The sequence below is a fragment of the Colobus angolensis genome, unplaced genomic scaffold (genome assembly GCF_000951035.1).
Source record: "Colobus angolensis palliatus isolate OR3802 unplaced genomic scaffold, Cang.pa_1.0 Scaffold75, whole genome shotgun sequence".
In the NCBI taxonomy this organism is placed as follows: Eukaryota; Metazoa; Chordata; class Mammalia; order Primates; family Cercopithecidae; genus Colobus; species Colobus angolensis.
The window spans coordinates 2,534,057-2,549,494 of NW_012121265.1; the positions used below are offsets into that span (position 1 = coordinate 2,534,057).

The following is a 15,438-nucleotide window of genomic DNA, read 5'->3' on the forward strand; positions in this document are numbered from 1 at the left end:
AAAAAAAAAAAAAAAAAAAAAAAAAACAGCAACAACAAAACAAAAAAACCCAATGACCTAAGAAGGGGTCTTTAGGCTTCTCCCAGGTGGTGAAAGAGGTTCCTGGCACAGGAAAGATGAGGAACCCCTGGACCAGAAGCTTAAGCATGGAGGCAAATTCAGTTCAGTGGAACTGTGAGACTTTGGAACGCACTTCTAAATTACCACGGGCTGCTCGGACACCCTTCCACCAACCCCTACAGATGAGACACCAGAAGAAGGATCACAAAATAAAAATAGCACAGTAACCCTGTCCAGGCTGACTCTGGGCTGGCAGCACTAAGAAAGCTGGGCTGTCACATAGAGTCCCACAGTGCGTGACCTCAGAAACCTAGAGACAGACACCTGGCTCCCTAAACTCTGTCAGGGACCAGAGCTGTGAGCTGCTGGATTCTCAGCAATGTCTTCCTTGAAACTGTCTCCTGGTCACTTCTGACACCCTGGAGCAAGTCTGATCTCCTTCTGCCAGGCAGACCTGCTGCAAACTGGAGGTTGCTCCAGAGGACCTCATCTTTTCTCTATTGTGGTTACATGTCACCTCTCCCCTACCTGTCTTCTAGCTCTTCAGGAAGGATGTACACCTGCCCTCACCCCCAATGCCCAAAAGGCTTCTCTCCCTCCACTCTCCTGTGTAGAAACGAGACAGACTTTCCAGTGGCTACACCAGGCCTGGGCTTCTCCATAGATGCTACTTATAGTCCCTTCCTCCCAGGAAACAGGGCATTTATGCTGGGGTAGCCGCTGAAATTCTGTGCACCAGTGTGTGTGAATGTGTAAGTTTCTTGGTTAGGCATCAGTAGATTTCATCAGATACTCAGGCATTTATGATCCTGAGAGCTACACATTGGATTCTATGTCTAGAATCCAATTTCTAGAAAATTCCAAGGCAGTGACTTATGCCCTAGACAGCCATGCAAAGACTCCACTGTGGCAGCCCAAATATACCCACCATGCAGCGTTTACATGCCCACTCTTACTTGGAAGTCGTTTGGATTTTCATTTGTGTACAGAAGAAAGCGGGTGTCAATGTCCTCGGGGGACCAGGGAAGTAATTTTATAGGTCGCTGAAGGATTCCTGCCCATGGTTTTTCATCAGAAAAGCAGCCAAGTTGTCCATAGCAGATCTCTTTTCCTAGGGTGAGCCACAAACAGGACATGTGTGAACTTCTGGAAAGAAGCAATGTCATATCCATACAGGAAAACTCTGCAGGACAGAGCCCAGGTTTGGCTAAGGCCAGTGCTGGTCTTTATCTTTGCCATCAACATTTCCCAAACTTCTGGGATGATAAGAATCACCTGGGGGCTGCGGCATGGCGGGGTGGGAAGGGCTGGTGGGGGCAGGGGACAGTGTGGGGTATAGGTGTATTGCATATACACATTCATAAGTCCCTCCTTCAGAGATTCTGATTCAGAAGGTCTGGGGTGGGGTCCTGGAAACACATATTCAGTAAGTGCCCCTCACCATTAGGCAAATTGGGGAATTGCTGATGTATAGGTTGGTGCAAAAGTAACTGCGGTTTTTGCCATTGCTTTCAATGGCAAAAGCCGCAGTTACTTTTGCACCAACCTAATACAAACCGCTGCCTTAAAACCACCTCTTTCAGGAAACTTGCAGCTGGCCCTTTACATGTAAGCATTCAATAGTGAGTATTTATCAAGTGCCTACAAACGCTGTAGCACAGAGTTGCTACTTTGTTTTGCCATCTCTATTACATACAGCATAGGCCGTGCCCACACCAATTCACGTGTCTTCAAGTCATTCTTTTATGCATATTTTTTCAAATGATTCTCTGCCGTTTCATATTTTCCCTTTTGCTCTGAAAAGATAAGTTTCTTAAGAACAGGAATGATTTGTGTATCACACTACCTGTGGTAGAAACCCAATACATGTAATCCATGATCCAAATAACCACATCTAAGTCTGAGAGTACTTTCTGTGTCCATGACATAAACATGATCACAGGATATGGTCACTAAAGGTGACATAATTCCAACCCAAAGGATTATAATGGGTCCTTTCTCTTATGCTTCCTCAACTCCTGTACTGATGATGCCAAATATTGGTGAATCATTAAAAAAACTCATAATAGTTAATACTTGTTTACTATGTGCCAGATACCATGTTAGTACTTTACTGGTATAATATCATTTAAGCCTGAAAACACAAATATGGAATTAGTATTATCTCCATTTTCCTGCTGAGGAAACCAAGGCATAGAGAGACAAGGTAAGCTACCCGAGGTCACAGCTAGTGGTGGAAGCAGGATTTGAACCCAAGAAGTTTAACTGAGAATGAAGCTTGAACTCGAGGGGACACAAAGATAAACGAGATGTGAACCCTGTCTGGAAAGAGAGGAGCTCTAATACGGAAGCAATGACGATGGCGTTGAATTCATTCCAGGAAGAGGGTGCACGCTTGGAGGTGGACTCTAGGAGGCTCAAGCAATGTTTGCCCCAGGGGAAAGGTAGCTGGTTAAATGAACGGGCCCGAATGCAAGACATTTGGGCTCTCTTAAGTGGAGAGCAGGAAAGCGTTGGAAGGTGTGAGTTGGTGAGGGTGAGGGGAGGTGGTGGTGGCAGTGGCAGTGCTGTGCTTCCACAGGCAGTCCTGTGTTTTTGGGACTCGAGTACAGGGGGCTGAGAAGCGGAAGAGCCTGAGGAGGCTGGGGGCAGTGAGAGTGAGGCTTGAGGCTTGGCCCTGATAGGGTTTCTTGCAACTTGGGAGGACCAGAAGCTGGGCAAGAGGGAAGGCCCCAGGAGGAAAGAGATGAAGAGAGAGCCTGGTGTGAGCCTTGGGGAATGTCCACATTTGGGGCAGGAGGAGGCTGCAGGTCAGCAAAGGATATGAAGGGAGGTTGTGTGGCTGGAGGAGCAGTCGCACCCACCCCGGGCTCCGCTGTCAGCAGCCCGGTCTTAAATCATGGCCAAGTTGGAAGGAGAGGCCAAGAGTGGGCTGGTGGGGTTGAGAAGACAAGGGGGAAGAGCCACAAGGCAGAAGAAAGCCCCCACAGGGACCCAAGGAGACCATGTCTGCTACGGCAGGGCTTGGGGGGCCAAATTGGGCAGTGAGGTGTTCCGGCAGGAGAGGAGGTGAGGCAGCCCCCACAGAGAGGGAAAGCCTCCGGAGGAAGCACGCCTGTGAAGGCGTAGGCAGATGGGAAGTCAGCAGGCTGGGGCTCAGGGGGCTCCAAAAGAAAGCGAGGTGATTTGTGTTTTAGGATAAGTAGAACTTGAATATCTGTATCTCCTCTGGACAGAACCAGGTGAGGGGAACAAATTGGAGAGACAGAAACGGGCGACTCTGAGAAGAGGACACGTGGGCATGATGGCAGAAAGGCAGGCTTCCCTGGCAAGACTGGGCTTTCTCGGGAGGGGGCACATCCACATGGCTTTGGTCTGCAGGCAGGGACAAGGGCATTGGGACCCAGTGGGAACACCACACCCTCCACTTATCCCAGTCATAAAAGCCTTTGCAGGAAGAAGGGGGCCAAGGAGGAGGGTTACCAGAGATACTCCCGTGTCCAGCACATTGTTCTGTGCCTGCCTGAGAGTCAACATTTTCTGAGTGGCACAATTGTTTTCTCTAAGTAACAATAATGCTCTTCATGACCATTATAATAATTATTAATATACCTCTAGCTGCCTTACCAAAGGTCAGCCCAGGCATGTCACTTTCTCCCTAAAGGAATGGTGACAGCATCCTCACCTCTGACTGTGGCCAGCAGGAGAAGGCCGAGGGTCCAAGAGGGCAGCATCTACATGGATGGAAACAGACACTCACAGTGAGGCTGGCAGGGGCAGGACCCAGCCGAGTCAGGAGCCCCGGTCACACGGACAGTGAGTGGAACAGACACCCAGCAACCCTGGGCCCCACAGGCCTCTCCCTTGAGGTGGGGACCCTGAGGCTAAGTCCTCCCAGTGCACGGGGAGACAGCAGCACGCTAGGATCGTGGACTCAGGGACTCCACTGTAGTGGCTTCCCTGCCTCTGGGCCATGCCCCTCTTGTAGCCTGGGCTGCCCCCGCCCTGCCAAATCCCCTGCCCACATGGGGCCCTGACTTACCATGCTGCACCAGAGCTTCCACTCAGCCCAGCAGGTTGGCTGCGGCCTTTTATAGCCAGGCTTTATCCTTTGGACTCCTTAGAGGAAAGGCCGGGGCAGGATAGATAAGGCACTGCACGTGGGTGCTTTGAACCTAACTTATCTTGAACACATAAAACCAGCTCAACCCCAGGAGCAGCCATGTTTATAAAGCGAGATTCAAGGACAGGAAAACCAACTTTGGAGAAGGGAAAGAGCTCGGTTGATCTGAGTTTACAGGTTTAGTTGCCAAGAGATTTTGTCCCCAAAGTGGTAACAGGGAAACATCATGCCCTACATAGCACCTCTGGAACAGAATCCCTTTTGACACATGAACCCCCAAACCCACTGTGTTGTCCTGTTGCTCTTGACAGACTGTGCAGGGCTAGGAAGTCAGGAGACTTGCTGCTCAGTGGAACTGACTGTTTTTGAAGACACACACCTTGCTTACTTTGGGGATGGAGTAGGTGGAGAACTACCTTACCTATTAGAGAATCTAGACAGAGAACAAAAATGAAGGCAACCTCACAGACAAAGCTCCAAAGAATAAAATGAGGCCAGGCGCAGTGGCTCACGCCTGTAATCCCAGCACTTTGGAAGGCCGAGGTGGGCAGATCACGAGGTCAGGAGATCAAAACCATCCTGGCCAATGCCAGGGTTTAGTAGAAACCCCGTCTCTACTAAAAATACAAAAAATTAACTGGGCGTGGTGGCGGGTGCCTATAGTCCCAAGTACTCAGGAGGCCGAGGCAGGAGAATGGCGTGAACCCGGGAGGTGGAGCTTGCAGTGAACCAAGATCGTGCCACTGCGCTCCAGCCTGGGGGACAGAGCGAGATTCTGTCTCAAAAAAAAAAAAAAAAAAAAAGAATAAAATGAACATGAACACTGTTCAAATACAACTTTGTTTATAAATAATACAGCTTGTTTTAAAAGTATTTCTGATCTGCACAGACTGTACCTCGACCTGGAGATAAGGGAAGGTATTTTTCTTTTCTTCACTGCTACAGAAGAACCTGGGTGAATAACCAGGTGCCACCCTGCCATGTTTTAAATGGGCATATAATTTAGACACACCAAACTGCATACATCTTAAGTTGAAAATGTAAGTACAGTTTAGTGAGTTTTGACAAATATATACTCCTATGTATATTCCCCAGATCAAGATATAAAACATTTCCAGGCCGGGTGCGGTGGCTCACACCTGTAATACCAACACTTTTGGGAGCCCGAGGCAGGTGGATCACGAGGTCAGGAGATCGAGACCATCCTGGCTAACATGGTGAAACCCCGTCTCTACTAAAAATACAAAAAATTTAGCTGGGCATGGTGGCAGGCGCCTGTAGTCCCAGCTGCTCGGGAGGCTGAGGCAGGAGAGTGGCGTGAACCCGGGAGGCAGAGCTTGCAGTGAGCTGTGATCACGCCACTGTACTCCAGCCTGGGCAACAGAGAGACTCCATCTCAAAAAAAAAATTTTAGCAGCCAGATCTTTCTACCACCATCACCACCCTTGTAACAATACTCCGATTTCCATCATCATGGGTTCGTTTTGTCTGCTCTAGAATGTCATATAAATGGAGTGATACAGTATGTACTCTTTAGCATCTTGCTTTTCTCCCCTCCCCAAGACATTTTTGAGATTCATTCACGTTGTCACATTAGTAATTATCAGTAGTTAATTATTAGTAATTATTAGTTAATTATCAGTAGTTAATTATTAGTTAATTATCAGTAATTATTAGTAATTATCAGTGGTTAATTATTTTTTATTGCTATGCAGTATTGATCTATTTCTGTAAGAATATAGCACAATTTGTTTATCTATTCTGCTGTTGGTGGACATCTGAATTCTCCAGTTTGGGGCTATTACGAACGCTACTGCCAAAGACATTCTAGTCTAGTGCAGGTCTTTTGGTAGACATAGGCACTCATTTCTCTTGGGTTTATGCCCAGGAGTATTGTGAGGGTCCTGGGGGTGTTCAGCTTCAGGAGATGCTGCCAGACAGTGTCCCAAAGTGGTCGCACCAGCCTAATTCCCACCAGCAGCTGGACGGGAGCTCTAGCTGCTCCCCATTCCACCCCTGGCCTTTGATCAATCCCAGAAGCACGAGGTTGCCAGCAATTTCCTGAGCGTTTCACGTGTAGAAAAAATAGCTATTTTTTGAAACTCTCTTCTGAGAATTCTGAGGCTGAAGGAGTGTGGAGCTGAGGGAAGCCAAGAATGAACTTTCTTATCTCAAACAGGCTTAAGAAAAGTCAAGGTTTCTGGCTGGGGGTGGTGGCTCACGCCTGTAATCCCAGCAAGGTGGGCAGATCACATGAGGCCAGGAGTTCAAGACCTGCCTGGCCAACATGGTGAAACCCCATCTCCACCAAAAATAAAAAAATCAGCTGGGCATCGTGGTGCAATGCCTGTAGTCCCAGTTACTAGCGAGGCTGAGGCATGAGAGTCGCTTGAACCCGGGAGGCAGATGTTGCAATAAGCTGAGATTGCACCACTGCACTCCAGCCTGGGCAACAGAGTGAGACTTTGTCTCCAATAAAACAAAAAAATAAATAAATGAAATAAATTTTAAAAGAAGAAAAAACGAAGTCAAGGTTTCTGGAATCTGTAGTGATGATGAAGCCTGAATGGGTCACCTATGTCTCAGCAAATCCAAAGCCTGATGTCACCACCCGCTGCCCCGGAGGTGTTCGGCAGCTGAGAGAGGAGGTCAGATCTAAGGCCCGGCACTGATGTGCATAAGTGACCCCACTGAGGAGCCTGGAATGACAATATGAGGCTGAATGAAGCCCTAGACCCATGACACGGGACCAGTGGGTGCCGGTAGCTTTTGGGAAAACATCCGAACTCCTTACCATAGCCTTTAGAGTGTGGTGTTCTCTGGACCTTCTCTTCCTCCCTGGCCTCACCTGTGTCTCTCCCTTGCTCACTAAACTCCAGGTGGTCTCTTGAAAGTGCTCATCTCAGGGTCTTTCCACATTCTATTTCCTCTTCCTGACACTCTCCCATTTCCCTGCCTAAATTGAAGTCATCCCTCAGGGTTCGGCCTACAAAGAAGCCTTTTTCAATCCTCAAATTCAAACCAGACCTTCCTTAACATCTCATGTCATGTTCCTTATCTTTGCTTTCATAGAAAGTATCCCAACTGATAATGACATTTCCATGACAATTTGTTTAGGTCTTGTCTTGACAAAAGGGTCAAGTTCTGTGTAGTCATTGCTATGTTGTGACAGCCTAGCACACACCTGCCAGGTAGTCGGTAATGAGTAAATACTTGCCAGATGTGAACATGGGGAATTAAACGTTAATGACTCATTTTAGCTAGATGTGGTGCCTGTAGTCCCAGCTACTCGGGAGGCTAAGGAGTCAGGAGGATCACTTGAACCCAAGCGTTAAGTCCAACCTTGGCAACATAGGGAGAATCTGTCTCTAAAAAAAAAAAAAGGTTATTGATCCATTAGGTTGGTGATGAGCTGATCCTATTTGTGTCCCCAGATGCAGTCTCCCTTCTTCCTCTCTGCTCTGTGCCCTGAGGCTGCCTCTATGGGCTTCCACCCTGGGCTACTTGGCCCTTGGCCTTCTGATTGGGTTCAGCCAATGGGAGGTATCAGCGGGTGGGATGGTGGAAGGAAGAGGTTGGAGTATTTCTTTCTCAGGCTCTGACAGGTGCAGCTGGGCACTGGACTCCCCCTGAGAGAGAATGATCTCAGAGGCCTGTGGTCCATTTTAGGGATTAGCTAGGCACCTTCCTTTCCTGACTCTATATTCCTAACAAGGATTTCTTTTTTAGGAAAGACAGAGGGTTTTGGATTGTGTAGTTCTTTGATTTTTGGGTTAGTCACCCATGCAGTAGCTAACCCATTCTGTGGCTTGCTCGCAGCCTTTGGTGAGGTTTAGCTAAGGCACTTGCAGATAACCTGTGGGTCCCATCATCATCCTCACCTGGCTCTAGCCACGAATAGTCAAAGAAAACTTCTCACTGAGTGGTCAGTGGCAGATCATCTGGTCAGCATCCACCCCAGAGAGCAGAGCTAGAGAAAAAAGGGGAGGTTACAGTTCCTTTAGGCAAGAAGCAATTATTGTTATTTCCTGTTCTGCTTTATTCAGACTCTGTTCTGAGTGCCAAGTCAGATCACAGTCACCCCTGCTCTGGAAGGACTCACTGAGGCAGATTTGCTCAGTGTAAGGAAACTCTTTCCAGAGCTTAGACTCATTGGAAAATAGAATGGAGTTTTGTTGGTGGGGAATGAGCTCTCTGCCCCATTGAATGACATTACAACATGAGCAGAGGTTGGCAGAAGTCAAGCAGCAGGTAAGGGTTGACTTAGGTGATCTTCTTCCAAGGTTGTTTTCAAATCTGGGACCCCACCAGAAATTTTGGAAACTGCAACCTAGAGAAAGGATGTTGCCTTTCTATTCAAGCAACAGTCACTCTGAAGGAGCACATCACTTAAACCCCCTTTCTAAAGGGGATAAGAAATCACCCAAGAGGTAACAATGTCCAAGGTAATGAGGAATAAACTGAGCAAACACATCTGGGGGATATAGTCCCAAGGGCAGATGTTAAGAGCCATGGGAGAGAACTGACAATGGGAAAGGAATCAGGTGGTGGTGGTTTAGAAGCTGTCCTCAGATAAACGGCAGTGATCAAATCCAAGCTCTTAGAGTTGTAAAACATGCAAGAAATAGAGTCTTATTTAATTCCCATTTTACAGCTGAGACAACTGAGGCCCAGAAAGGTTAAAGGGGTTAGTGTGAGGGCGAATGGAAGAGGAGGGACTTAACCTGTGGGCTTCCTCTCCTACTATGGTGCTATTGTCTCTCCTGCTGCAGATCAGTTTGTTGATCTGTGAAATAGATAGAATCTAGGCTCATCAAGGAACATTGTCCTTGCACCAAGCTGCTCTCCAAAGAGGGCTGGGTACCCCTGCCATAGTCACCAGTAGTTGAGAAGAGACACACTGGGTACTCCTAAGCAGTTCCAAGCCTGCCTGGTCTCTTCCACAGGGTGGCCCAAGGCAGGCAGCTGGGAATCCCAGGCTGCCACTCAGCAGCACTCATTTACTCCCACTTGCCTGCCCGTGACACCAAGGCCCAAGGTGCCAGCTGTCTACTGTGGGAAGGAAGCGAAGGTCAGCACCTGTGGGAAAACTCATTTGCTGACCACATGGTTGGCAGGTGGGAGGGTCAGGGCCTGAATGAGCCCTGTCAGCTGGCACAGCAGCTACCCAGGGGATGGGGGTGGTTTGGGTCCTCCTTTACTTGTCCTTGAGGCCTGTTGAAACCTATTTGTCCCTCCCCTTAACACTTTCTCTTTTTTCAAGACAGGGTCTCACTCCAACACCCAGGCTGGAGTGCTGTGGTGCAATCTCGGCTCTCTGCATCCTCCACCTCCCAGGATCAAGAGATTCCCCCAGCTCAGCCTCCCGAGTAGCTAAGACTACAGTCATGCACCACCACTCCCAACTAATTTTTGTAGTTTTTGTAGAGATGGAGTTTCACCATGTTGCCCAGGCTGGTCTTGAACTCCTGAGTTCAAGCAATCCTTCTGCCTCAGCCTCCTAAACTGCTGGTATTATAGGCATGAGCCACCATGCCTGGTCCCCTCCCTTCATTCCCCCTGCCCTTCCCCTCCTGGGGCTAGCATCACCTCTCTCTAGGTCTCCGCATCTCCCTCCAGGTCATTTCCTAAAGTCCTTCTCAGCTTGAATCCTGTGGGTGATTCCTCACTGCCTTCAGATGCATTATTCACGTGTCGGTTCACTCATTCACGTTCATTTTCACGTGGGTACGATGTGCTAGAGCTCTTCCAGCCTTGAAGGCACAACAGTGAGCAAAACATTCTCCTTCCCTGCCTTCATGGACTGATGGTCCCATGGGGGGCACAGGCAATGGTTACCTATAAATACATACAGAATTACAAATGATCAAAAGCACTAAGAAGAAAAGGCAGGTGAGGAGAGCTATCGTGTAATTTGGGTTTATTTAAAGAGAATAACTCTGTGGAGAGGGGTAAGAATTTAGGTGGAGTCTAAGCACCAAAGCTAGGTATGCAAGGGTGATATTTTAGTCCATTTGTGCTGCTATAATAAAATACCTGAGACTAAGTCATTTATAAAGAACAGAAATTTATTTCTCACAGTTCTGGAGGCTGGGAAGTCCAAGGTCAAGGCACCAGCAGATTCCGTGTCAGGTGTGGGATGCTCTCAGCTTCCAAAATGCTGCCTTCTTGCTGTATCCTCATATAGTAAAAGGGGACAATAAAGGATGAACGCATGGCAGATGAGATGGAAGCGCCAGGTAGCTCTCTGGAGCCTCTTTTATAAGGACATTCACAAAGGTGGAGCCTTCATGATTTAATCATTTCCCAAAAGGCCCTACTTCTTAATACTCTCACAATGGGGATTAAGTTTTGACATGAATTTTGGAGGGACACGAACATTTAAACCATAACAGATGGACATTGATATGGGTTGAATACAGGCCCCACAAAAAGATATGTGAGAATCCTAACCCCCAGTACTTCAGAACATGACCTTATTTGGATATAGGATCTTTACAGAGCTAATAAAGTTACCATGGGGTCATTAGGGTAAGCCCTAATATGATTGACATTCTTATATAAAGGGGAAATTTGAACACAGAGACACACACATCCTGTGAACATGAAGGCAGAGATTGCCAATGAATGGCCAGCAAACCATCAGAAGCTGTGGAAGAGGCCTGGAACAGATTCTCCCTCATAGCCCTCAGAAGGAACCAACTCTGCCGACACCTTCATCTTCGACTTTCAGCCTCCAGAAGTTGGGGGAGACAATACATTTCTATTACTTAAGCCTCTCGGCTTGTGGCTCTTTGTTATGGCAGCCCCAGCAAACTAACAGCTTCCATATGACCTCCGCCCAGCCTAATTTCTGCCAACACCCTTGATGCCTTCCTTCCCAGCTGATAATTGCCTACATAGAATAACACAAACAATCAACACTCACAGTTCTGAACCTGCTTTTCCCCTCTTCTGAGCTTTTGCACCTGGGGTTCCCCATGCCAGGAATGTTTCCACATCTCCACCCCCACTCCCAGTTCTCCCAGCTTCATTTCTCCTCCAGTGCACGGGGTTCCTTGCCAGCACGTTTCCGCCTTCATTTCAGGTCCCAGGTCAAACTCTCTCTGTTCGCAAAGTCTGTGACATTGGACGTCTCTTCCACATTTTCAGTTCCAAATTTTCCTCTCCAAGATTTTTCAGATGCCAGTAATATGTGAACTCTATTCTTTCTAAAAAAAACTCATGGGCTGGGTGCGGTGGCTCACACCTGTAATCCCAGCACTTTGGGAGGCTGAGGTGGGTGGATCTCCTGATGTCAGGAGTTTGTGACCAGCCTGATCAACATGGTGAACCCCCACGTCTACTAAAAACACAAAAATTAGCCAGGCATGGTGGTGCAAGCCTGTAATCCCAGCTCCTCGGGAGGCTGAGACATGAGAATCTATTGAACCTGGGAGGCAGAGGTTACAGTCAGCTGAGATTATGCCACGGCACTGTAGCCTGGGCAACAAGAGTGAAACTCCATCTCAAAAAACAAACAAAAAAAACCTCTCATGACCCCCTAGAATATTCCTATTGACTTCATTCTATTAAGCCTCAGTTCAGGAAACGAAAGTTCTGCTACAAATTATCACAACAAAAAGGAAGATTTATTTCTATAACTGGTAAAAATAGATTATCTTCAAAATGGAAACACATAGTAATTTCTCAGAGAGAGTCTGCCCAGGAGCCCTGGGAGTTAAATACTCCTGTATCAGGGCAGACTGTCACCTATCTGCACATGGGAATCACCTGTGGGCTTTTTAAAGCGGCCTGTGGCTTATGATTACCCTTTAATTGGTTGGGGTGGAACCTGGGATTTCTCTGTTCCCTTTTTTTTTTTCTTAGCTCCCAGGTGACTCTGGTTTGCAGCCAGGATGGAGAACACGTGGCATGTCTTGACTGTGTTTTGGCTTCGTGCACCTTGGAATTTTATGCAGGGTACGGATTGGGTGGCATGGAGCCAAACTTAACAAGCATTGCTATCTAGCCGGGACCCCAAAGCTCTGCATGACTACGGCCTTCTGGTAACTTTGGGGTGTGCGGCCAGACTGTGACCACACTCCTTAGATGGCCTTGCTCGCCTTATAGCACACTGACTTAAGGCTGGAGCCTTACCTTCCCATGGTGCTGCTGGTTCTGTTAGAATCCAAGCTTGTACTACCCATGGCTCATGGGCTTTGAGTGCAGCTCAACACAAATTCATAAACTTTCTTAAAACATTATGAGATTTTGTGCAAGTTTTTAAATTTTTATTTTATATTTATTTATTTATTTTTAGCTCATCCTCTATCGTTAGTGTATTTTATGTGTGGCCCAAGACAATCCTCCTTCCAGTGTGGCCCAGGGAAGCCAAATGGTTGGACATCCCTGTAAGTTAGACCCTGAAGACAACATGAGAAAGGCCTCAAATATTGCATTCATTTTATGCATGAGGAAGCTGTGGTCCAGAGAGCTGGAAACCCCTTGTCCAGGGCCACCTGGCTTGACTAGAATCCAGAACGCTAGCTCAGTGCCCTTTTTCATTGCTTCCAACAAGACTGGATGTCCCTCTGAACTTTATGTTAATAAAGTCAATGTTAATACGGTATATTTTCATGGCCCCAAAGACTCTATCCATGTGCATTCTGAACAATGTGCCACTTTTGTTACTTAAAAAACAAATAGTAAAGTCCAATCAAGTTGGCCTCATGCAACCCCTTAAATCTAGGAACCTGATCAGATTTGGTCAGGGCCATAAAGACAGGGCAGGCCTACCCCAGAGAGGCCGGGACTCCGCATCTCCTTAAGTCAGGGTTTTAGGGCTGTGGATCTGTGGGTCTGAGCTTGGACTCCCCAGTGGCATCAGAAAGTGGACTGTAGACACCCACACTGATCAGTAGTCAAAGTTCACATTGGTGATCTTGGAACCTGCTTCCTGGGGATTTTCTCCAGCTGCATAACCGATAAAAGGACAAAGGTTTCAGGAAGGGAATGTGGGAGGAGTGAGTAGGGGTCTGGCCCCGCTCCAGCTTGGGTCTCCATCTGCTGCCTTCCCTGCCCGTGGAGATCCAACCATCTCTGCCCCCGCAACTGGGACCCAGGTCACCACAGGTCACTCCAAGTTTCAGAGCAGTGCCTTGGCCGAGTGTTTATGGATCTGGCCAACAACCTTGGGGAGCCTCCCCAGCTGGCTTCCTCTCTCCAGGGCTATACCTTCTTCTCAGTTTCCTTCCTATTTTAAAACTGTTTTTCCCAAGTCATCACCCATAGCTGTTAGTCTGGGAAGCACGGACAGACAGACTGTCCTTGACCAGGGAGCAGGGGTCTCACCCACGGCCAACCAACCACACCCCCTCCCTTATACCTTGGTTCCAATCACTACCCTCAGATGATCCCTATCACTTCTGGGTATTGGCAGATGCTGCCTCCTCCTAGCTAGCCTCCCAGTCTGCAGTCTTGGTAGGACATCTTCCTTCTGTAGCAGGACAAGCCGCAGACAGAACTCCTGAGACACCAGATTAAAGAAGAAAGAGGTTTTTTATTTGGCCGGGAGTGTTGGCAGACTCGCGTCTTAAGAACCGAGCTCCCCAAAAAAGAAATACTTGGCCTTTTTAAAGGCTTACAACTTTAAGGGGTCCATGTGAAAGGATCGTGATAAATCAAGCAAGTGTGGGAAACGTGACCGGGGCCTACATGCATCAGCTAACAGAATAAAAAGTTTTACAATGCTTTTTTTCATACAGTGTCTGGAATTTACAGATAACACAAGTAGTTTAGGTCAGGGGTTGATGTCATTGTTACTACTTTTTTTAAACTCCTAGGGCCGGGTGGTGGTGCCAAGGTTGTCTGCCTATTTATCTTACTTTTGTTTCTTTCTCTCTTTCCTGCTGTCTTGTGAACTAGGCAAGGTGGGGAAGGAGGGCAGCAGGAGTAGTAGTGGTCTCCTTCCTTACTTCAAGCCTGGGCTTGTAACCACCCTCTCTGTGGAGCCCTCTCATCTTGCTCCTTCCCACTTCCGAAATTCCCTGGCCTGGGACCTACGTTGCTTTTTGTGCCTAGCAGGCAGCATCACAGTGCTTTTTTCAGGGGCAGCCTCCCTAACACCCAGCACTGCTTGAGGGCAGCATGTCTTCTGCTTTCCTCTCCTGCCAATGCCTGGCACAGAGGTGGGCACAGAGCTGGTGTTTGATAAGTGTTTGGCGAATCGACGTTCCATTAACTGAGCTCTTTGCCAAAAGGTGCAGCCTTGTCTGGGATGTGGATTCACTGCGGATGCTGCTGAAACTGACAGAGAACCAGAGGGTTCGATTGTCTCCCACTTGGTGCCACCACCCAAGGGCTGCGTGCCCCTGGCCGCCCTCGCCACGACCCTGCTTTGGAGGGACAATGGAAGCCCACTCGCATTCAAGTCTTAAGTTCAATGATAGCTTGACGTGGCCACGCAGGTTAGAAACAGAAGTCGGCACCAGGACTGCAGGGGTGGGATGCGGGGCTTGGTGAACCACGGGGAGACTCCCTGGGGGGAGTAGTGACCTGGGACACCGCAGGGCAGAAATGCCGCCTGGAAGAACGCCCGCTCCTCCCAGGTCTGTGTGGGTTGGGCCCATGGGTTCGCCAGATTGGCTTGGGTGGGTGGGTGGGGGGGTCTCCGCGGGGTCCCAGCCGATTGGCTAACGGAAAAGCCCGTTTCAGCAGGGCCCGCCCTGGGCAGCCCCGACCCAGGGGAGCGGGACTGAAGCCTGGGAGCACCCTGCACCTGTGCCCGCCTCTGGGCACCTCCCCAGCAGCCAGGGCCAACGAGGGGTCCCCTCATCCTCAAATCTACCTCCTCAGAGAGGCTCGTCCTACCGGGCCTGCCGCGATCCCTCGGGGTAGTCTCGGTGAGTCAGGGAGGGTCCGTGAAAGAGGGGTCTGGGGTCCGGGGCCCGGCCCTCCGGCCTGACAGGGACAGCGGGTCACTCAGTGAGTCTGAACAGCTACCTGCCCCTCTGGGCCTCAGTTTCCTCCCTGTGAAATGAGGGGCGGGGCTAAAGGCTGGTCCCCCTCGAACTGAGGCTCCGGAGTTCAGTCCATCGCCGCGAGCTCAGGCACGGAGATGACAGGCGACCCAGGCACAGGAGCCAGGGAGACTGTGTGACCCAAAGTCAGTGGGGAGAAACCCAGGTATGGGGACGTGCTCGGGACATTTGCAAACGTTCCATTCCCTAAAGTATCCCTGGGAGGCGGCCGCAGCAGGAGACAGACTCAGAGCA

At 48.8% G+C, this 15,438-nt stretch overlaps 1 protein-coding gene across 1 annotated transcript in view; it reads right to left on the reverse strand.

Annotated features, from left to right (window-relative positions):
- The window catches only part of PNLIPRP2 (pancreatic lipase-related protein 2), a 24,685-nt gene extending 20,446 nt beyond the window's left edge, over nt 1–4,239 (reverse strand). The window contains exons 1-3 of the mRNA XM_011927819.1: nt 4,103–4,239; nt 3,746–3,794; nt 1,017–1,171 (exon numbers count right to left, since the gene is read on the reverse strand). Of these exons, the coding sequence (XP_011783209.1) occupies nt 1,017–1,171; nt 3,746–3,794; nt 4,103–4,105 (207 nt within the window). The 5' untranslated portion in view covers nt 4,106–4,239. The remainder of the gene's footprint in view (nt 1–1,016; nt 1,172–3,745; nt 3,795–4,102) is intronic.
- Nucleotides 4,240–15,438: the final 11,199 nt, after the last annotated feature.